Source organism: Rhinolophus sinicus, chromosome 3 (assembly GCF_057876585.1).
Source record: "Rhinolophus sinicus isolate RSI-liver-muscle chromosome 3, RSI-T2T, whole genome shotgun sequence".
Classification (NCBI taxonomy): domain Eukaryota; kingdom Metazoa; phylum Chordata; class Mammalia; order Chiroptera; family Rhinolophidae; genus Rhinolophus; species Rhinolophus sinicus.
Window position 1 is genome coordinate 186,855,414 of NC_142503.1, and position 24,605 is coordinate 186,880,018.

Consider the following 24,605-nt stretch of genomic DNA (forward strand, 5'->3'; position numbering starts at 1 on the left):
CATCTTCTATCTAAACTATCTATATGGCTTCAGGCAAATTGCTTTATCTCTATGGACTTCATTCAAAGTCAGTATACATATTTCCTGTTGGTTGTTGTGTGATTAAATGAAATGAAATATTGAAATGCTTTTGGAATTGTAAAGAGCTTTGTGCAAAGAGTTATTTGATCTGAAATGAACTTCTACTCAACACCAGGGGCCATGCCATAGTTACCGTTTTAGTAATTAGCTCCATGGCAAGGAGAGGTCACTCCTCAAGTATATGCTAGGCTGTCCTTGGTGCTGATCAGACTACATTGTGTCTTGTTTTCCATTCTGGGCCACACATATCAAGAAAACGTTACCAGTGAAGGCATCAGAATTGCCAAGAGTCTGGAGGAAATGAAAGAAATGGGACATTTACACAGGAGAGGAGAAGATCGCAGAAAGCCAATAAATATGTCCACATAGTTGCAGGATTGATGGCTGGGAAGGTGTAGGTGTGTATCTCCAAAGGAAAGAAATTGTGATCAAAATAATGAATGAAAGTTAGAGGAAAGTGAAATTTGATGGATTTAAAAGAACCGAAACTCTACCAAATTTAGGGACAAAAGCTGCCTGGAGCAGGAGACTTTTCGTTACTTGTTATTTTTATTTTCTTTACTGCAGTAAAATTGGTATATAATATTATATAACTTTCAGGGTTATAACATGTAACTTGACATCTGTGTTCACTACAAAGTGATCATCACTACAATTCTATTTACCATCTTTCTCCATACAGTTGACTCCATTCACCCAGTTTTTTCTCCCTCAGCCCGCCCCTCTGATAACCACCAGTGTTATATGAATTTGTTTGTGTTTTGTTTTAAATTCTACCTATTTGTAAAAACATGTTGTAGATGTCTTTCTCTGACTTACTTCCTTAACATAATACCTTCACAGTCCATCCATGTTGTCGGAAATGCATGATTTCATTCTTTTTCATGGCTGAGTAGTATCCACTGTTGTTATTAAGCTAGTGATAGGAATGACCAGCACACAATGAGTTTATGTTTTCTATGTGTTAGACAATATTCTAAGTGATTTGTAGTCCTACAACATCCACAAGTGAATAATACATCCTTTTCTCTACTTATATATGAGTTATGTGGGGTACAGGAAGGTAAAGTAATGTTCCCAAGTTAGCACAGCTAGTAAGTGAGAAAGTTATTCAGGACACCTGTCCCCAGATCCCAGCTCATGCTCACTGCACCATCTCACCTCTCTTAAATCAGTGTATGGAATGTATTTAATCACTACTTGGCACTCTTAGTAACTCGACATGCCTTATCTTGTCTTCCCAACAATTTCGTAAGTACGACTTACTATCCTTTCTTGAGACAAAATAAAGTGAGGTTCAGAAAGGTTGTCAGGTGACTATTGTCATGCCATCAATGAGTGGCTGAGCTGAGGTCAAAGCTAAATTCTTTGCTCCTTATACACCACCATGCCACCACTCCACCTCTCACATGTTGGTCTGACCCCAGAGAGAGAAGGACCAGTTGTCTCAATGCTCTGAAAGCAATTCCTGATAGTGAGTGCCTGGGTAGCCGAAACTTAAAGTGGCTGATCATCAGATACAAATGGGGAAAGCTGACAAAATGTACATGCCCAGCCTTCTTTGCAGACCTATCAAATCAGAATCTGCAAGGGCAGGACCTAGAAACCTTCATTTTTTTATCACCTTCCCCTAGTGCTTTGGATTAACCTTGGGTTTGGGGGAGTCACTGCATGAGATGATGGGAAAGATCTCTCCCCAAAATAAGAGTTTATAAATCAGCTATTTTCTATGCCTGAAACACGTGGTGTTCAGTATCTGTTTGAACAATGAATGAGTGAACTTCAATGAACCCTTTGAAATGTACTGAAAGTATATAGATGTGAGCTGTAGGGAGTTCATCCTTTGTGGACCATACCCTTTTTTCTTTAATTCTGTTGGTGCTGTCTTAATAAAATTCTTCTCTTTTAGTGTCTGCTCACCACTGGGTTTATTGAACACCCTGAAGGCCCAGTTTTGCAGTCCTAAATTATGCAGATTTTAATGGACCCACGGGATGGTCAGTGGAAGCTCCCCAGTGGATTAAGAAATTGAGAGCAGTCTGTGGCAGTAATGAATGTGTCTTCAAAGGTTATGCATTTGAGTTTGTAACACTAGTTGCTTGTTCTAAACTTATCCTTATTATTTGAACCAACTGCATTGGAAATCTTGTGAGAACAACTCTTCAAATGTGTTAGCTTTATGCTTGCCAGGAGAATAGCTTTTTTTTTTTTTTTTGTAAGTCCAATTTTAATGTTTTCAATTCTAGACGGACTGGAGCCAGGAAATTGTCAACTGTTAAAGTGTTTCCTTTCTTTCCTTCCCTCCTTCTCTCTTCCCTTCTTTCTCTCTTTGTTTTAGCAAAGAAAAAAATATTTGTCTAATGAGAAACTTTAAGGGCTTGGTTGAGTTTCAGTGAATGAGATGGAAAAACGGTTTCCAGTTAGGGGGTGTCTACTTTTATATTTTCCCCAAATTCCTTTGTGAATCCCCACATCTTGGCCAGCTAACTATTGAACTCTCCTGATTGTTGTACGAACAGTATTTATAACCTATCTTCAGGAATGTGGAAATGTGTACAAGATCTATAAATTGCTTTAGTGTTTCCAGATTGTAATAAAGACATTTGTAGTAAACTTAGGCTCCTGCACCTGTGTGTGTCGGATTTTAAGCATGAACTGCCTAACTCCAGAAGCTCTAAGTGGGATGTACCCTACGATACTTTTGTAGGAGAACCCCTCTTCGTGTTAGCTTTCTCATTTGTGTCACTTCATGCAATGTGCTGTCTTGTCACAATCTAGCCAATGCTGAAAACATTAAGGTTTTATTAGTTTTGTCCTAGTATCATTATATTATGCAACCGGGCATGCTTATTGACAGTTCCGATTTTCTGTACTATGGTTTTTATAGTCTGAGTTTACTAAGCTCTCCTGGAATATGGGCTCCTGGAATTAACTAAAAAAACAACAACAAACAAACAAAAAACCCCTTCTTAGGAAGCACTAGGAGAGAAACACTTTGCAGGAAGCTTTTACATGATTTGTGCTTTGAGTCTTGTTTCCTATGAAAAGAGTTAAAGTAAAGTAGCCTGGAATAACCTCTGCTGGTCCTGTCATCTTTAACGGACTGGCAGAGCCAGGGTCTCGCTGTCTCCAAAAAGCGTTTCTTCGATGTTGATTTACACTCAGGCTTTTCAAACTGTGTTTTCAGCTTTTAAATGAAAATTTCTATTTTTACCGAGCACCTTCCATTAAGCCATTCTTCATAATCTCCAGTTTCCTGCAGGGGAAATGTGTTCAATGCAGCATTGAAACAAATAGGAAAGAAAGAAAGAAAAAAAAAAAAAAGAAAATAAAAAAAAAATTTTGCTCTTAATATTTGAAATTCATCTTATAAAGCACAATCTTTTTATTCCCAACAGTTAGAGACTCACAAATGAAATGGCTAATTATTTTGAAACATAGGTTCGTTTATTATTTACTGGGAACAGGAAGGACTACCTCAGTGCAAAGCAGACGGGGGGAAAGTCCTGTGCAGTCAAAGTTTAATTCCTTCCCTCGGCTGAGCTGGGTTGCGCATCTCGATCCACATTACAACCAGCTTGGATCTTTGTGCAGAGCTTCTCAGATTTCTTCCTGGGCTTGCACATTCGTGTCCTTCAGATCATCACATAGACAATCCTTCCCCTTAGCTCTTTTCCTGATACCTGCTGGACTAAGTTAGAGCTTTTCACACAGTACCGTAATCCCCTGCTTAGTCATTTCTCTCCCCTCTGGAAACTAAGCCTCAGGAAGCCCAAAAATCACATCAGCTCCGCAAAAGACTGTGTCCTCATTCTAGTGCCCCAAAAATACAGGTTGAATAAATGAATGAAAAACATTGCATTTTCATGCTTTTCTGGTGTCCGTGGCAAGGAGCATTTTTAGGTTCTGTTTATTAGAAATGGATCTTCAGTGTTCTCTATAAAATCAGAATAATAATGTTAACCTTCTAAGGTACTTAGAAGATGGTACAGGTCCGTGACTTTCAACTTGGGGGAGGTTTTGCCACCCCAGGGGACATATACGAGGTCCGACAATTAAGTTCGCGAACTTGTTGCAACGATGTTGCTAACCTTTTTTATTCATTATGAATTTGTACCAACTGGACAAACAGTTAACCAAGTTTACTACTTGGAAGTGCTGAAAGGCTGCATGAAAAAGTTAGACGTCCTGAACTTTTTGCCAGCAATGCATGGCTCTTGCATCACGACAATGCACCAGCTCACATGGCACTGTCTGTGAGGGAGTTTTTAGCCAGTAAACAAATAACTGTATTGGAACACCCTCCCTACTCACCTGATCTCGCCCCCAATGACTTCTTTCTTTACCCAAAGATAAAGGAAATATTGAAAGGAAGACATTTGGATGACATACAGGACATCAAGCATCATACAATGACAGCTCTGATGGTCATTCCAGAAAGAGTTCCAAAATTGCTTTGAAGGGAGGACTAGGTGCTGGCATCAGTGCATAGCTTCCCAAGGGGAGTAATTAGAAGGTGACCATAGTGATATTCAGCAATGAGTTATGTAGCACTTTTTCTAAGATGAGTTCGCAAACTTAAGTGTCAGACCTCATATGGCAATGTCTGCAGATATGTTTGGGTGCTCATGGCAGCCCCACAACAAAGGAATTGTTGGGCCCACAATGTCAGTAGTGCTGAGGTTGAGACATCCTGAGGTAAGTGAAAGTGCACAGAACTTGGCAGGTCATTGGTGATTTTATTTTTGCTCTACATATTGGGATTCACCTCTTTGGATATTACTATCAGTAACAGGTACACAGAGAATAATAGTTTATAATTATCACATTCCTGCCGTGTGTCAGACACCATATAAGCTTTGCACAAATATTATCCTACTTAATCCTCTCAAGAGTGTTGTGAATTAGGATCTATCATTATCCTCATTTCTCATATGAGGAGACTAAGACTTAAAAGGTTAAGTAATTTACCCAAAATCCTACAGTTACCCAGGTGTCAGAGGTAGGATGAGAACTCAGGGCTTAGGCTTTTGACAATTACACTATACTACTTTCTCTCTAAATACAGTTTCCAGCTTAAGGTATAAAAGGATATCTGCCCTCAGTATGCAGTAGGAATTAGAGCTGAAAATATAGAGGAAATTGTAGCCTACTGAAATTTAAAAATGTTTTTTTTTCCCCTATGTGTTTATAATTTTCCACTTGCACTATTTTGAACAAAGATAGAATATATTGGTTGACATAATATATAGGTTGCTGTTGATCCAAGGATGAGAACAAATCTACCATGCACAGTTATTTTGTGGGGTTCCCAAGAAGCTCAAAGAAAACTCTGAGAGTTGGTTTTCATTCATAATTGTCCAACTTTCTGTAATCGACTCGTATTTGTAAATGTTTTCTGTGCACATACAAATATACATACACATATTTTAAAATATTTTTGCAAGTACAACGAATGTAAAAAGGTATGGGGGGGGCATACCTAACTTTAAGAAAAGGAACAGAATATATTTTGTAAAAAAAAGAAAAAGAAGGAGAGGAAGGAAGCAAGGAAGAAATTGTACTTGTCACATAGCTGATCAACCCACTGTGATCTAGATGGGACTTTTTCCCTATGAAGGTGGATACACAGGGACAGTATGGCCCATGGAATCCTATGAGGAGCTTTCTTCAGGACCACAGCCTTTTATTACATAACTATAAGGGAACCAATCCTAAGTAAGTCCCACCTGCAAGGGGACAATGACTACCTGGGACAGAGGGTTGGCTGATGGGCCTTTCTCTCTCCTCCTCCACAGGACACATCTCAGGCAAGTGGAAAATTTACAGTTTGAATACGTCGAGTCCCCAGGTCCCTCCCTGACACTTTGTTAACTCCCAATGATTATTGCCTTGATGTTGCTAGCTGACTAACTTCCGAAGTCAATTCTGTCATCCTCAAGTATTGGTTTATTGTTTTCTAGGCCCTACAACTTGGCATGTAAGCACAGTTAAACATCTATTATTTTTACATAGGCACTTAGAGAACCTGGAACAGCTGTTTTTCCCCCCAGAACAGCCAATTCTGTTCACTTTGTGCTGCCATCACACTTTGAAGATTACTAGGCAATACTGAAAAATGTATTAAGTTCTATTCTTTTGGTCGCACTTTCCTCCCTCTTTTGAAGAGTGAATGCTAATAACATCAAACAGTTTTTTTGTTCTCAAATAAATCATGTTTTATAAAAATGGGCTCCTCTGATTACAAACAGCTCTTGAAGCTCCTACCAGGCATCAGTGCTTGTCATTCAAACATTTTTCAAGAGTCCATTGGGGCCAAGGGACATACATAGTCATAACACTGCTCCACCTATAAGATGTCATTGACATATATGATTTGAGACTATTTCTTAGAGACAAAAGTGATTTGTATGCCTTATATGCCTTTACTCCTTACAAAAGAGTCATTTGACATGCTCTCACACATATTTCACATTAAATTAAAACATTTGAGTGATCAAATAAGATGGCACTGTTTAGAGTAGTGCTTTTCAAATTTTAATGTGTGCACCCTAGGCTCTCACTAACATGAAGATTCTGGGTTTCCAACAACTTCCGAGGTCAAACTTATGCTGCCAGACCAGGGGTCACACCTGAGTAGCAAGCTACTAGGAACATTGAGATGGTGTGAAACTTTGAAGGCTATGGATGGCACCAAGCTGATGGCATTTCACCCATTTTTCCTATACCTCCCTTGGTTGTATTATAAATTCCATATAGGGATTTTACCAGAGGGGATGGCTCCTCGTCAGTGGCAAACCATACATTTGTAAGTTTAACAAATAATGCTTGATTATTATAAAGTATCGCATTTATCTGTTTTTGCCTGGAAAGAGACTCCCCACACCCTTTTAAGGTTTCTGAATAATAAAAAATGGATTTTACCATGTCTGGTTATCAAAGGCATTTTTTTAGATGGTTCACAATATTTTATAGAACAAATTTAAAATATCCTTGACACTTAATTTTTTTTTTCTCTTTTTAAATTATGTTTCTAAAGATAGTTAAGGGGACAGTTTCAAATAGTTCCTCTGTGCTTTTAGATATAAGTTATTTCAATCTCTAGGTATTGGTGAGAATTAAGAGACTCATAGCTTGCCATGTCCTGTCATGTTAGCTTATTTTGTAGGAAAATCAAATCTGGCACCTTTCAATTAACTTCTTTACCTCTTTAATCTAAAAACAGATGGAACACGTTCAGGAGCAAGAAGGCACGATTACTATCTGTGGGTTGCCTTTACTTCCCCAACTGTGTCTTCTATTATTTCAAAATTTGCTGAAAGTCCTTCTTTAAAAGAAGAAGAAACTCACAGATAGGAGAAAGGTTGTGTTGTCGAAAAACAATGTATTCCCAGTCATGAGCTTCTCAAAGGGACCACATCAGTGTATCTCGTGTGCACCTGGAAGTCCCGAAAGAGGGGATAAGTGGAAATGTGGCATGGACTGCAATTTGGTTATTCTATTTGGTAACTGGAGTGTAAGCTATTTTGGAGGAAGAGGAAGATGAGAGGAAGCAAAACGTGGGGAAAAAAAGTCTTCTCTCTGCTTTCACACATGCTTTTTTCTGTGCATTAAGTTTATACTGCTTAGTCAGTGTCAGATTAAAGGGCTGTGTCCTTGAAATGACTTTGTCAGTCCCTATTTTGTATTTGTTAATTTATAACTGGAAAGTGTTTCATATATTTTTTTCCCTTAAATTTTATTAGTCACTAAGTCACTTGTTTCGTCTTGACACAAGACTGCGACCAGTTGGATTTGTAGGTGATCATCGTTTGAGTCAGTGGATTGATTCAGCAAGGTGCCCGGTACACCTGTCTATTTGGTTATGCAAATGCATACGTATGAGAAAGTACTGATTGGGATTGTAAAATTCACAATAGGATCACTGATAGTGAGAGGTAACAGTACGGTTTTCTTTTGAAGGTAATTGAGTCATTTTCATTTCTTGAATACCTTTTCAACTAAACTTAAAGTATCACTTAACACAAATCACATGCCTTTAGTCATTTAGACCCAGTCATGTCGTTCTTGAAAGGTGTACAGTCAGATCAGCACTCCTTCCATTACTGCCCTGAACTGACTCTTTTCTTTCTACTTTCTACAACAGATTGCACATTGAGCTAAACCAAGAAGTTCATAGGCTGATCAGCACTGACCTGACCTACAATAGAAGAAGGGAGTTCTGCGTGCCCAGCTGGGCCCCTGTTGACCACTGATAACTTGGCTTCATTCATTGCCCGTGTGGAAAATTCTCTCTATTGAATATATATATATATATATATATATTTTTTTTTTGTTGTTGTTGTTGTTGTTTGTTTTTTTGGCACATGGAGGACAATAACAAGGAGGGCAATACAGGCTGATAAGACCAGAGACCACAGGAAGATTCTTTACCGTGGGTCTTCAGGACTTTTCCTCTAGTTGGAGTTCTGGACTTTGACAGAACCTCATCCAGTCATTTTGGTTTTGCTCTCTATTTTTTTTTCTTTTCCCCACCACATTGTATTTTCTTTCTGTACATCAGAAATGGGCCTACAGACCACACAGTGGCCCAGCCATGGGGCTTTTTTCCTGAAATCTTGGCTTGTCATTTCCCTGGGGCTCTACTCACAAGTGTCCAAACTCCTGGCTTGCCCCAGCGTGTGTCGCTGCGACAAGAACTTTGTCTACTGTAACGAGCGAAGCTTGACCTCAGTGCCTCTTGGGATCCCGGAGGGCGTAACCGTACTCTACCTCCACAACAACCAAATTAATAATGCTGGATTTCCTGCAGAACTGCACAACGTACAGTCGGTGCACACGGTCTACCTTTACGGCAACCAACTGGATGAGTTCCCCATGAACCTTCCCAAGAACGTCCGAGTTCTCCATTTGCAGGAAAACAATATTCAGACCATTTCACGAGCGGCCCTGGCCCAGCTCTTGAAGCTCGAAGAGCTGCACCTGGATGACAATTCTATATCCACAGTGGGGGTGGAAGACGGGGCCTTCCGGGAGGCTATTAGCCTCAAGTTGTTGTTTCTATCCAAGAATCACCTGAGCAGTGTGCCTGTTGGGCTTCCCGTGGACTTGCAAGAGCTGAGAGTGGATGAAAATAGAATTGCTGTCATATCAGACATGGCCTTTCAGAACCTCACGAGCTTGGAGCGTCTGATTGTGGACGGGAACCTCCTGACCAACAAGGGCATTGCTGAGGGCACCTTCAGCCATCTTACCAAGCTCAAGGAATTTTCAATCGTGAGGAATTCGCTCTCCCACCCCCCACCGGATCTCCCAGGTACGCATCTGATCCGCCTCTGTCTGCAGGACAACCAGATAAACCACATCCCTTTGACAGCCTTCTCAAATCTCCGTAAGCTGGAACGGCTGGATATATCCAACAACCAACTGCGCATGTTGACGCAAGGGGTCTTCGATAATCTCTCCAACCTGAAGCAGCTCACTGCTCGGAATAACCCTTGGTTTTGTGACTGCAGTATAAAGTGGGTCACAGAGTGGCTCAAATACATCCCTTCATCTCTCAACGTGCGAGGTTTCATGTGCCAAGGTCCTGAACAAGTCCGGGGGATGGCTGTCAGGGAGTTGAATATGAATCTTTTGTCATGTCCCACCACGACCCCTGGCCTGCCTCTCTTCACCCCAGCCCCAAGTACAGCTTCTCCAACAACTCAGCCTCCCACACTCTCCGTCCCAACCCCTAGCAGAAGCTATCCGCCTCCAACGCCTACCACCTCGAAACTTCCCACGATTCCTGACTGGGATGGCAGAGAAAGAGTGACTCCACCTATTTCCGAACGGATCCAACTGTCTATCCATTTTGTGAATGACACATCCATTCAAGTCAGCTGGCTCTCTCTTTTTACTGTGATGGCATACAAACTCACGTGGGTGAAAATGGGCCACAGTTTAGTAGGGGGCATTGTTCAGGAACGCATACTCAGTGGTGAGAAGCAACATTTGAGCCTGGTCAATTTGGAGCCCAGATCCACCTATCGGATTTGTTTAGTGCCACTGGATGCTTTTAACTACCGAGCTGTAGAAGATACCATTTGTTCTGAGGCCACCACCCATGCCTCCTATTTGAACAATGGCAGCAACACGGCTTCCAGCCACGAGCAGACGACTTCCCACAGCATGGGCTCCCCGTTTCTGCTGGCGGGCCTGATCGGGGGTGCAGTGATATTTGTGCTCGTGGTCTTGCTCAGCGTCTTTTGCTGGCACATGCACAAAAAGGGGCGCTACACCTCCCAGAAGTGGAAATACAACCGAGGCCGGCGGAAAGATGACTACTGCGAGGCAGGCACGAAGAAGGACAATTCCATCCTGGAGATGACAGAAACCAGCTTTCAGATCGTCTCTTTAAATAACGATCAGCTCCTTAAAGGAGATTTCAGACTGCAGCCCATTTACACCCCGAACGGGGGCATTAATTACACAGACTGCCATATCCCCAATAACATGCGATACTGCAACAGCAGTGTGCCAGACCTGGAGCACTGCCATACGTGACAGCCAGAGGTCCAGCGTCATCAAGGCGGACAGTAACACTCTTGAGAACACACACGTGTGTGCACGTAAAGACACGCAAATTACATTTGATAAATGTTACACAGATGCATTTGTGCATTTGAATACTCTGTAATTTATACGGTGTACTATATAATGGGATTTAAAAAAAAGTGCTATCTTTTCTATTTCAAGTTAATTACAAACAGTTTTGTAACTCTTTGCTTTTTAAATCTTAAAAAAAAAATAGTTGCTGAAGTACTGTACAGGGTTGTACAAAGAGAACCCAACGCCAAGGCAAAAGAATGAGTGATTCTTCCTTATGAGGCCCACTAACCACTTTGCCGTCGAAGCTGTCAGAAAAAATTCCTTTCCTAGAGCTGGTAGGAAGATGAGAGGGCGGATTAAAATGGACTCATCATGGTCGGATAAATAATAGGGTTCAAACAAGAAATGGCCCAGATATCTCCATGCTATTTCTATACTTCCTGATCTGGAAGAAAAGTTAAAAATTCCCAAATATAAGAAAGGAGGTAGTTTACCCTGACTTGACCCAAAACAGGAAATGGAGAAAGCATCACAAGGAAGTCAGTTCCTGTGAGATAAATTAACCCAACCTGACAGAATCAAGAAAATGGCAGGAGCTTTGAAAAGACCCTTAAACCTGGGTGTTGGCTTTCCGACTGGGAACTTAGAAATCATTCCTCATGTTTCCCCAGTCCTATGTGATAACAGTTAGAAATGTGGGTCTGATTTTAGTCATCTTCAGGGACAGGAATGATGTCCAGGCAAGAAAACTCCCTTTAAAAGCGTTACTGTTCAAAGTATATGTCAGGTTGAATCACCTTCAACAGAGATATATTCTAGAATACTTTTTTTAGAAGAGGCTAATAAAATAATGGGAAGATTATATTGAATGGAATTATTTTTGATAATGAGAATTATTTGGGTAGCTTCATTGCAGCTATGTCAACATGATATTTAGACCGACAAGGGATTAATGTTTGCAATATACTAAAACCACTTATTATTTAAAAATTATTGATACCATTTAGACAAAAGCAAGTGATCAGTGGTTCTACTATACTATGTCAACTGCCTTTGTTAGTATCATGTTGAAATAGCTTGAATTAATACCTTTATTCCCTCACAAATTCTTGTCTTCCAATCACCTCACATGTATTTTCATAATTAGCTGTGTTATGCTTCATTTGTTGTTTCTTCCCCCCTCTGCTCAAAATTTGAAAGAAAATTACAGATGCCAGTTTTGGTTGCACAGAATATCCATCTGTATTTACATACTTTAAAATGTATACTTATTTTCACTGGTAATAATTCTGTAAGGACACATCAAAGCTGGTCGAAATAATGTTTTTGTTTGTTTGTTTGTTTGTTTTAAGAGCAATATTGAGTTTCCACCTTGGACTGACTTTGATCCTGTCCTAATTTTGAAATTTCATGTATTCCTTTTCAATCTTGGATGTTCCTCTTCTTTGGGAATTGTGGCGGGATCATCAATCTTATAATAACAGGATACCAGATGAAAAATGACCGAGTGAGAGAGCCAGGGTTTGTTGCCCTCGTCTTGGCAGAGTGGACACAGAGCAAAGGGCAGAGAGAAGAGAGGGAAGTCCCTGCTTTATTCCAAATATTTTTTAAGCAATGCCAATCTTCGGAAAGCATATATAATTTATTCCTTTTCAACCCTGAGATGTAGAAGGGCTATAGATTACATACATTATCTATAAAAGACACCCTTGAATTCTTTTCAAGATTAAATTTAGGGATTTCACTCTGTGTTGCCTATTTCCTTTACCATTGGCCATTATTTTAGGGGCCCATGAAGTTAATGTCACAATAGTTTTGTTCTCTTTCTCTCTCTCTCTAAACAAAATAGAACTGTGATTTGTCGTCTTTGTAAAAGTTTAGGTATGAAATGCTATGCAAGTTTTTCTTTATAGTAAGAGCTTTATTTTCCTTAATAATATAACCCCAGCTTATATGTTTTAATCTCCCTTGTCCCACAGAATAAGCAGAAAATATAACTGAAGATATAATGTTGTAGACACAAGAATTGAAACTGTGCAGTCAGTTGAGCTGAAATTAGCTGCAAATTAATTTGAATTAATTCTACAGTGATTTTGGTTTCCATTTTAGTCTATTAGCTAGTTAGTTTTGGCCTTTGCGCTTTTAAAGCTGGGTCCACATAATGAAGGGATAAGGCAGTCCATGAAGGTGATCCGTGTATCAGTAAGCCATCTAAAATTCAGGACAATGACATGGGGTTTTGTGTATTTAACTGGATAATTCCCTTCCACTGTCCTCTTCCCCTGGGCTGTGTAGATAGAACTAAGTGTTCAAATGATGGTACTCTGACTTTTGACAGTTTTTCCCCCACTTTTATCCACAAAATAGCCTTTCTCATTTATTAGTGTTGTGTGTATAACCCCTAGTAGGATACTTGGTTGCTGAAATATCTTTGCTCTGAGCCAAGAAGATCAAGGTTGGAGAGGCTTCTATAATGTTTTGTGGGATTCACAGAACTATTTGGGACTTAAGTGGTACCACGGGAACCTAGTCATGTGAAATGGTTAGGGTAATCTGAAGAGGTTCCTTTGCTAGAAGGTGTTCCTAAAGAGATAGTATCTAGTTACAGACTTTAGTTTGATCTTGTGCACTACATGACAAAGATGGCTAAAATGAAAATCAATCCCCCATTTGTCATAGCATCCCTGAGGCTCTCACCTACACCAGGATAAAAAGCACATTATGGGATTTCTAATGTCTGATGTGTCTTAGGAAAATCACTGAACAACCATCAGTGGTGGATTATGTTTTGATTGACATTTTTAGTCATGAGAATGACTTTTGTTAATACATCTGCACTGTCTCTGGGCCTTTCTTGCTGGCATTACTATATTTTGAGGTCAAGAGTCAAGGTTGAAGGTGCAGGCCAAGAGCATGAACAAAGCCATCCTCACTGGTTTATAAAGAAATTGATGCTGACCAAATGAGGTGATCTGAGACAGTATGTGACCACGCAGAGGAAATTCTAAGAGGAAAAGACATAGCCATGATCACACATATTATTGACCGTTATTCATTCCCAGGGCTGTCATTTATACCTACTTGTTTGGAAAGATGTGTTCGATCATGGACAGACCCTGGGCTTTCCTCAAAACCATCAAATGCGTTAGCGGCCCATCACGGGACAATCGCAGGGAGAGACAAAGAATGTGTTCCCCTGCCTATTGTCCTTGTGTAACAAGTGGAAAACATTCTACCCTGTGAGAAACAATGCTATTTCTAATTTTCTGGATATTGGTTAAAATATATTAGATATTTTCTTTTTCCTGAGGTTAAAAACAAAAAGGTGTGTCATGTGACCAGTCTGGTAAAAGGTAGTAATGAAGTAGCTAATATTATTGATCCATTTCCTACTAGTACAGACCTTAAGGGTCTTCGTCATTTCACAGGAGTCAGAATTTCCTTCCCCACTGAGGAGGACACGCTCTTCATATTGTTAGCAGAGCATCCATTCTAAACAAAAGGCGATATTGTTGTAACCCACAGGGGGCAGAGGTGGCCTTGACCAACCAACCTTAGCTGCAGAGCCCATTGCAACTTTTGACAGTGAAGTGGTTAATTTCCATTGATGTCTTTGCTTATAGCATTTTTCTCTAACCTAGAACAAGGAGACATTAAGTTTTGCTTTTAGAACGTGAGAAGAATGGTTTTGCTCATGACTTACATTTCCAGCTGCGTGGGAAAGCAAAGCAGAAAAGAGTGCCCCAATGGGAAAGAGATACATATATACATAAAACAAACAAACAAAAAGAACCCGTTCTAGTTCTTAGTCTTGTCGAATCTTGCCAATGCTCTTATTTTTTTTTTTTTTTTTTTTAAGTTAAAATGCTAATGTAGGAAGCTGTAGCTTACCTCCTTCTCTAATTTCTTCAGGAAGGTCGAATTAGAACTGTTGGCGATGGGGGATGCTTGTCACTGATTGTGGGGAGAAACTTTTGTACACATATAATACTGTTGTTATAACACACAATTCAGATTATTTTGCTAAAGTCTTTGTTTCTCTAACAGCACACTCACCAAAAGAGCACAAAGCAAGGCCATCGCAACAGACATTTTTAAACTAGTATAAAACACATGTGCATGTACACACACACACACACACACACACACACACACGCACACGCTGGGACATTTGTAAAGATATCTATGGGATGTAAGATTTAAACCTTTTCAAGGCAAGGTGAAGAAATCATTGCCACTGTGTGTCCCTCATAGGACCAGTATATCTTCACTGAAAGTTAATCCTAATGATTTGTTATTGTTTAAACCATATGTTGATTTGCTTCTGGTTTGTGTTTAGTGCGTTCTCGCTGACAAGGGACTGCAAGGGGCTGGAAGATTCTGCATCACACATCCTCTGAGACCTACCATGTCGCACACGTTGTTAACTACAAATTTCACTCTACACTATACAGTACCTTGTTGATATATTCAGTAAAGGCTTATTTTAAAAGAAAACCACATTGTGTTTATCTGAGTAAGTTTATTGGGTTATAGGCAATACTCTTTAGTGTTAAAGATAAATGAGAGATGCTTCCTGATGATGCAGGAGGATGATAAGAATGAAGGATTTTTCGTTTTCTCTTACCTTGAAGACAACGTCGGTGTTTTAAGGCCGTTTGATCCTTTTCATGTGAGGGATTTACATGAAATCTTCATGTCCCCACTAAATTGTTTGTTCCTATGAATACCTTTTAAATATAACACACATACATTGAGCATGTTATTTTGTATTTGTGAAATATATGTTGTTTAGGATATAAATACCAATGTAGTTACCTAATCAGAATAGTCTTTTTTTCCTATTTCATAATATACACTATTGGTTTTAAATGTCAATTTTCCTCAAGAATTGTTATGGTCTTTTTCAACCTCAGAATTTTTTGTAGGTCATCAACCCATACTTTGAAAGAACACTCATGAAAAAGTTTCTATTCAAGTTCAACTCCGGATTAATCTCATGATTTTCCAGAACCCCTTTTTCTATCCCCTCTTGGCCATTTCACTAATAATATATTTCACAGAGATTGAATCAGGAAATAAAATCATGACGTTTCAGTTAACTAGTATTAATTATTTGTAGAAGCTCTGTTGGAAAATTTGCTATGAAAGACAGTAGTAACGGGATTCATATTACATTTGGGAGATCTCATGTAAAATAATGTCCGTGTATTTTTTTGTTACTTTTGCCAAGAGTTACAAACCTCATTCTATAAAGACCAGACCCTTAGTCAAGGAATAACATTCATTCAAAGAAGTTTATTAAACTCCACTCTGTTCCAGGCACTGGGCTGAGTTCAGAGGTCTCATAGATGAATAAAATACAGTCTTAGCCAACTCAAGCATACTTTCTACTCTACAGTGTTCCTGAAGAAATTTGTTCTTCATTTCAATGTATTTCCTCCTCATCCAGTTTCTACAGAGGATGATCTTATGGTCTACTAGGGATTCAGAGAAAAATAGGACTCCACTGCTAAGGAGCTTACAGATTGTGTAATAAACTCGTGTTCTAACACATTCTAGAGTCTGAGAGCCCATGTAATGACTTAACATGTTCTCATTAAACTCAACAGAGTATCTAAGGTGACAAAAGAGACATACATACGTGTTGGTAAATTTGATGATGCATCTGTTGTATATATTAGATGATCTTGTTGTTTAATAGATGAAACCATGACAGTGAGTTGATAAAATCAGAACTCAATTTGAATTAAATTTTCAAATTTATACCAAGTAATTGAAAATTTAAGAATTGTATTTGGTAATTACACAGGCAACCTCTTAAATTTCCGTTATGCACCAGAATAGGAATCAATCTAAAATAATAATAATGGCACCTGACAATTACTGAGCACTTATGTGTATGTAAAACTGTATTCAAAATGCTTTGATACACTTGATTGCATTTTGTCTTTAATCTTGTAAGGTGCACTCTCTTAATTTTTCAGATTTTCAAACTCAGCTTCCTGAGAAGTGAAATGATTGGTCCATAATCACAAACCCTGTAAATGACAGAGTCAGGAATTAACCCCAAGCATGACAACATGGTTTCTTAACTGTTTTCTTGCCTGTTAATAAATTGACTTGACTTAAGGCTGATTAGCCTTTAGGACAAATTCTTAGTCAATGGCTTAAGATTTTTTGATGATGGATATATCATAACTTCACTCCAGATGCATATATTACTTACTGTCACAAACCAAGGTAATATTTTTATAAACCTCAAAATATTTATGTGGTTAAAATCCCTTGGTCAGCCATTCCCATTTTGTAATAGAAATTCTGTTTTTGTGATTATTTGATGGCTGCACATTTATCTGATTTGAAAGCTTCAGATGGAATCCAGATATGTCTACACCCATAGGGTGAGCTAAGAGAACTATTAAAAGGCCTTGAGTCAGGTTATTTTTAGTAATGAATATTTTTATACTTGAGAGGTTGCTCTAAGTATTTTGTAGATCCTGCTGAAGATGCTCATATGTCAGAATCTATTAGGGCATTAGCAGACTGATTTCTGCACTTACACCTTTTTTTTTTTTTTTTTTTTGTAGCACAAATAAAGAATGTGTTCTTTAGAGGATATTATACAAGCTTTATTTTCATTAGTTATACAGAAAGTTAAAGATAAAAACTTTTTAATGTTATATTCCAAACCAGATGTCATTTTAGCAGACGCATACCAACTGATGATTGCATTTGTCCATTTTCCTTATATGAAGTCTAAACTAGATGAAAACTTCAATATACCCTTAGGGGGATTCTTATCATTTCCATGACATATTAAACCTCCATATTGGGTCAATCTTTTCCTAATCAAATATGAAACTGTGCTGGCTCAGAGTCTGCCAAACTCTCTGGTTTGGGTAGTATGGACCTTTGTTAGTTTTCTTTTCATTTAGCAGATATTTGCGGAGGCCTGGTTAGTTTTGGTGCTGAATAAGACTTCCAGGAGAGTAAACTTTACATCATCAAAAGTCCTTCCAAGAGGCTGCTGGTATTCAACCCAAGGTCTAGGCTGTTCCTGCCTCTTTACCTTTGAATGCTTACCCTCCAGTATGTAGATAATCAGCCAGTCATCCTCGCTCCAGCACTTTCGCGCTCTCTCACATACATTTGCTTCTATGTTTCCTAACTCGGACATGGTTGAGACCCTTCCTCTAGTCTGTTCCCACTTCAACCTTTCCTACACACTGTGGGACAAAAGGTAACCTAAAAAGAATACCTGACGGTGGCATCGTCTTATTTTCAAGACACAAATCAAACTCCTTGTGTAACATACGAGCATACGCCATGCCTGGCATTCCTTACCAGTATTTCCTCCTCAGTCATATGTGTTATATTTTAGATACATATTTAAAATGAATAGACCAAAAGCTTTCAGTCTATCTCCAAGAGATCTCAAGCTCCTCAGACTGTAATTCTGCTCAAGGTCTTTTCATTCTATGACATTCACTTTCTCCTTTGCCTGGCATGTTCCTCCTTCAGGATACAATTCAAATACCACCCCCACAACCTGGCTGAGAAAGCTTCTTGAATCACACCTGTCAACCATCTGACTCCTCCGGTGCAGTGTAACTTTAAAATACTTCTATTTATAGCACCTCTGTGTTACATGTTTTCATGGGTCTGTTTCATGGCTGTTCTCTGACACCCCTGAAGACAGAGCACACATTCTATCAATTGTTGTTTCATTGGAAGCTGAATATGGTATCCAGTCTCTGGCAGATGCCCAATACCTCCTTTTAGAAACAGTGTGAATGGAGCACATGAGGCACTACAGTGATATCAGGCTCCTTGTGGGGTACGGGCTCCACCCACCCAGAGCAGCAGCTCAAATAACAGCTACTTTGTCCCTGTGGCTGGACGACTTAAAAATAAGCCTCAGAAAGAGCTGCGGAATTCTGAATTATGTGGAACAGGCCTTGTTCAAACACCACAGTATGCATTTTACAAGAAGCAGCAGAACATGTACATTTTCTTTAAAATCTTTTGGTTTACCCATTACTATTTTTTCCAGAACTTTTATTTCGGTGATTATTTGCTGGCCACACACTAATCTGATTCGAAAGCTTTAGAAGGAATCAGGACATGTCTACACCCACAAGGGAGGCTGAGAGAGCTATTAAAATGACTTGAAGAACGTCCTTTTCACATTTTACAGACAATCTCAAAGCCCTGAGCCGGGCATATAAAGAAATAAAGAATTGTCTTGCAACAAAATGTCATTATCATGAAAAGTATGGGTAGACACAAAGTTGAAGTAAACCATTTTGACAGTTTGCTCGTCAAAATGAATTCTTCACATGTAAAAGCAGAGGTAGATATTATTTTTTGTTTGTTTCCATCAGCAATATCAAAAGGGACAGTCATTCACTGTGTCACATCCTATGTCTAAAATGTGGCACACATCATTTAAAGGTTCATATTGTATTATCTTGGCTATTACCATGAAAATAAATAGTTCTCTTCTAGAAAGGATAATCCTATAAAGAGGGAGACTGTGGAGAGTGATGGTTATGAAGAAGTCAGACTTAGGCTGACTTATTTTGGGAACGTGCCTTTGCCATTGACCTGCCAATTGGCATTGTTAATAATCTATAGTTTATAGGCATTGGATTATTTTGCTGTAAATGGAGACAGTGAAGTCTAATACATATAGTGGTTGTCAGAATTGAAGTCATGTAGAACAGTTAACACAGTAGCTGGGACTGAATATATAAAATCAAGCACCATGTATTTTTCAGCCAAACCCAACTCACAGGCACAGGGTGACACATTGCCAACTTTATGCGAGGAAAACAAACTTCTTGCATTTTAAGATCAGAATTATATGTAAAGATGTGGGGACAGAGTCCCAGAGGGCAGTTTCTAGGCTCTCGGCCTCACGTGGAAAGGTGCTGGCTTGGGTGGTTAATGGCTATCAGCTGTGACAAGTTAGCCATTAGCTGTAACCAGGTAGCCATTAGCCACTAATATAACTGCCGTGGCTGAACTAGCAAGTGTGGATTGCCGCTAACAAGTGGAGTGGGTTGGTTGGCAGATAAGCGGATGGCAAGTTGCAGATCATGTGGCTCCTGCTTCCTGTGTCTCCGACCCAGCTGCCAGCGAGATTATAGTGGTATGACTCCCCTATCCACGGCTCCACTGGTGTTCCTTTTTGGCTTCATGATGCTCTGTGTCCACCTGCCAAGAGCGGGAGCCGGACCAGGGTCCCTGCATGACAAAGGATCATCTATTTAAAGGTAATTTGCATCTCAAATTCCACATACCTGTACAACCATTTCCAATACAAGTCTTACAGGGAGTTTTCCATTTTCCCTATTCTCTTTTTCTGGAAACATTGGGGAAAGTGAGGTATCACAGGTTAAAGCAGAATAATACCAGGCTCTCCGTCCAAGTGAGTGAGACCATTTGTAGGGACAGAGCCAGGAGTGCAATTTCCAGGCTCTCGGCCTCACGTGGAAAGGTGCTGGCTCAGGTAGTAAATGGCCATCAACTGTGATTGGATGGCCATCAGCTGTGGCTAGTTGGCCATCAGCTGTAACCAGTGAGCCATTGCCCACTAATACAACTGCTGTGGCTACACTAGCAGCAAATGGGGGCTAACAAGAAGATGGTGGCTGGCAAGAGCAGATTGCAGTTAGCACGGCGGATTGCAGCTAGCAAGCGAGACTGGTGCAGGATGACCCCTTGTGGGGTGATGGCAGATGTTTGCTTCCTGTGTCTCCAACCTAGCCGCCAGCGAGACTACAGTGGTATGTCTCCCCTGCCTATGGCTCCGTGGGTGTGCCTTTTTGGCCTCACCATGCCCTGCGGTCTTATGTGGGAAGTGGGACTAGAGACCCTGCATGCCACCTGCCATGACATCCCGCATGACACCACTGAACAGCATTATTGAAGGGGAAGATAATAGACTCCTTTGTGGTGTAGTATATTTCCTCTCTGATCTGCCGAGCACATACAGGTGTGGTTATTGCTGAAAATTTATTCAGGAACTGTGAGTATCAAATGGTCCTGAGAAGGAGTGTTCAGAAGACATTAGGAAAGTGAAAACATTTTAAAATCAAGATAGTAACTTTGTTTCAGAGTTCTCTGTTAAATGACATAGTTTTATTTCATTCTACATGACCAAACACACGACGTACATCCACATTTGGTTGACAGATAGTGGGGATCGTAGCTACCAAATGGAAGAGCATTTTAATGGCTCTGCAATGCAGATATAATAGTCTACCAGCTGTCATGCAGTCACTTTTTACAATCAATACCATTCTTAATCTTGTAATCTAGCTGTAATTAAGAGACACACATCCTCTTCAGCTGGGTAGTGTTGTTTTTCTCCCTTTTGTACACTTTCTGTTGCTGGTAGGTAAAATAGCCTCAAAGCAGCTCCCTCACGGGGTCTATATTAACATTATTTCCCTTTTTATTATTGCTCAATAAATGCAGAATATCAGATATTTGAATGGTAGGGGGGAAATATCCTTTCTCTTCTAGTCCTTGTCTGCAGAGTTTAATTGGTTTCAGGGTAGTTAGAAATCACTACTGGCATTCCCGTGGTCCATAACCAATTACTATTCATTTGGTCCAGTGTCTGTTTTGAAAGGTTGGTCCCCAGATCTTTCTATTGTTAAATACTTTATATATCAGCTCTCATAGGTGGAATACAGTATACTCCACTGGTGTATCTGAAGTAAGAGGAAACCAGTTGCTTTGGAATGGAGGTCACTACCATCTGAGAACAGCCGTTTCTATATAGCTTATTGGATGAGGAACAAAATTATTGAAACATGATAAATTCCTTTGATTCTGAGTTCAAAGTTGTCTAGAACTAGATTCATTTTTGTTCCATTCTAACCGTCAGCCTTGGGCACATTTATGCTTCAATTTCCTCACCTGTACAAATGAAATTACAAAACTTAGCAAAAACAATACAGCATAGGGTCTCACCAATACCAAATTCTCAATAGATGTCAGCTACTTTCTGAAATTATATGGAATAAATGTCCAAAAAGTTGGGCTACATACCTCATGTCTCCCTTGGATCTTGGATAAAACCATTCATCTCTCTGGCTTGTTTCTTCTAGCCCAAAGCATAGGAGTTCGGTTGATTTCTTAAGTTCTTTTGGACTTTAAATTCAATTTCATCCTTGTTAATTTTCCATGAAGTTTAGCTTTAGTAAATTGGGCTGACTTATGTCCTATGTTCTTATAAATTTCAGGATGATGTATATGGGATAGAAAAGAGAAAGCATTCAAACACTTAATTTCGTTGTCTTTATTATAAAGACTGACATGTTGGCTGTAAGTTATAGCACCAAATAAAGTCAATGTTTGGGAAGCAACATGCCTGTTCATTAAAAGCAGGATTTGTGGAATGGTAAAGAACTCCCACTTTGTACCTGTGTGCTGTTATTGAATGTGCCTAAGCCTCAGTTTCCTCATATGTAAAATGGAATACTAATACTCCTGAGAAGTCAATGGGGTAATTTATGCTAAGTGTCCAGTACAGTGAATGTGATTCATTTAAATCCATATGGCTGAAAAATTGCAAATGAATAGAAAGACAAGCAAGTGAAACAAAACTCATTCTTATTAACTCAATTACCTTTCCCTCAAAATAGGGAAATTCAAGCCATATTACTAGGTAGACATATTTATAAAACATTATTTCTATAAAACGTATCAAAGACAGAGTTCCCTACAATAACAATTTTATAAAGCAAAATTGTTTCTTAAAACATTGAATGCATCTTCTATTTTTATAGGCCTTGTATGCATTAGCTATTAAACTTTAGTCAACAGGAAAGGAATTATGAAAACAATATCCAGGAAAATGCTAAATGTGGCTTATTTTTGATGAAAGAGAACAGATTTCAACTCTTGACTCTGACACTTCTTATCATTGAAACTTGAAAAAGAATGCAATTTTGGTCTTAAATAAATAAGGGACGAGTTTTTAGAATAATTAGAAAATACTTCTTTCCAGGACCTTCAAAGCATTTACAAAATTACTACTTAACAGATAACAATGGATGTTAATTTCAAAATGTTTATAGTCTTAAAATTGTTGCCTAAATACCCCTGCCAGTTAACAATAGCTTCATGTGCTTACATGATACACCTGAATTTAATAATGAAACACTGTTTTATTAAAGATGTGTATATAATGCAGACTTTCCAATAATTTACAACAGTCTAATGATTGATATTTTAAATGAATGGCTTTTAATTGTGTTGTAGAAAGTGCTCATTGGAACTCAGATTGAGGTATCATTATCTATTCATCTCTTTTACAAACTGTTATGTATGGCAGTCTTTCACTAACTCTTTGTTATGAAAATTTTAAAAGTTAATTAATTCTTTAAAGGGAATTTAATAAAATGTAACCAAATTAATACAATGATTATTTTTTAAAGTTAATTAAGTATTATGCTACTTCTATAAAAGACCAAAATAGCATTTTAAAGTGAATTTATCAAAGTATATATCATGAAATTATTTAATATTTTTTTAAACATTAAAATTCTACCTGGCAGTTCAGGAATGTCCCTAATACTTTTTAAATACAAGTAAATCAAAGGTGAAGTCTTCTGGGGTAAAAACACATTATTATTAATCTTAACTATTTTTCTAGAGTGAGAGAAATTCAAAACTTCAAAGAGTTGTTTTTGAAATCATTTACTTTAATAAAGAAAGCTTTAACTAATGAAATAATTACTATAAAGTGAGTTTTTTTAAAAAAGTGAACTGAAAGTAAATAACAAACAAACTAGCATAAAGAAGAGAGAAAAACATAAATAAAATGTTTATACAAAATAAACAACTGAAACAACACAAAACAACAGAAACAAAATAAAAAACAAGTTTTACAGAAAAGTGATCAAAGTGATGGCAAGTTAATTGTGGTGTGACATACATTTTTAGGGAAAAATAAGCAACATGTTTTGCAGATATATGAATAAATACATTTAAACATACAAGTCATTTTTTGCATGAGTATAATTTCAATAATCAGGTGTAGTTTAGAAAATATGAAAAAATAATTACATCTAACCAAGATGTTATCAAAAGCATTAACAAGTAGTTTAAACTATGAACTGTCCAAGTGCTAGAAAGTTGAACTGCTATTATTAAAAATTATTCAAGGATGCCCAGGGTATATGGGCTGGTGGAAATAGCCTTGCCTTTGGAGTTAAATATTGGCCTATTCACTTACCAGCTGCGTTCCCTAGCTAAATAACTAACACCTTTAATATTTGGTTTCTTATCTCTAATGTGATGTAATAAAAACACCTGCCGTAGTGTTGGTGTGAGAATTAATTTACAGTTACCATTACAATGCCTAGTGCTTAGCTGTCTTAACTCCACCCAATTTCTTCCTGTCATTCCCATCTCTTTCCTTTTCTATTGCTCCTGGAAGAACTACATACTTTCCTGTCCTCCTGTAATGTGTACAAACATCTCTCCGCCTGCTCCTTCACGAGATCCTCAGACGGTGATGCTGCTTCACGTGACCAGGAATGATGTAGCCTTGAGCGTGGATCCACCAATCCTGCCATACTTTGGGTATGCTCATCTGTTGCTTGACTTCAATTAAGATTTCAAACACAGTAGTTTCCTCTTGAGCTTCTTCTGTCTCTGGAAGAGCTGGTGAGGCACACACTGTTACAAATTTTTCATGATTACTAATAGTAGGGCTAACTAGATGAACCCACATAATTATGTCATTTAAAAGGAGCTTGAACTCCTTATTGTCCTTACTCTTTGCTCTATCCTTCACTATGCTTCAAATTCCCACCAGTATCTTCATACCTTTGATTCTGGGTATCATTACCAAAATGTGTACATGTTACCTAGTTTCAAGTGAAGTTTACTAGCCATTATGATGA

General features: G+C 38.7%; 1 protein-coding gene across 4 annotated transcripts in view; it reads left to right on the forward strand.

Moving 5' to 3' along the window:
• The window catches only part of FLRT2 (fibronectin leucine rich transmembrane protein 2), a 100,704-nt gene extending 77,817 nt beyond the window's left edge, over positions 1-22,887 (forward strand). For all 4 annotated transcript variants that reach the window (XM_019731120.3, XM_019731118.3, XM_019731121.3 and 1 more), the window contains one exon: positions 8,228-22,887. In XM_019731120.3, the coding sequence (XP_019586679.1) occupies positions 8,647-10,629 (1,983 nt within the window). In that variant the 5' untranslated portion in view covers positions 8,228-8,646 and the 3' untranslated portion in view covers positions 10,630-22,887. The remainder of the gene's footprint in view (positions 1-8,227) is intronic.
• Positions 22,888-24,605: the final 1,718 nt, after the last annotated feature.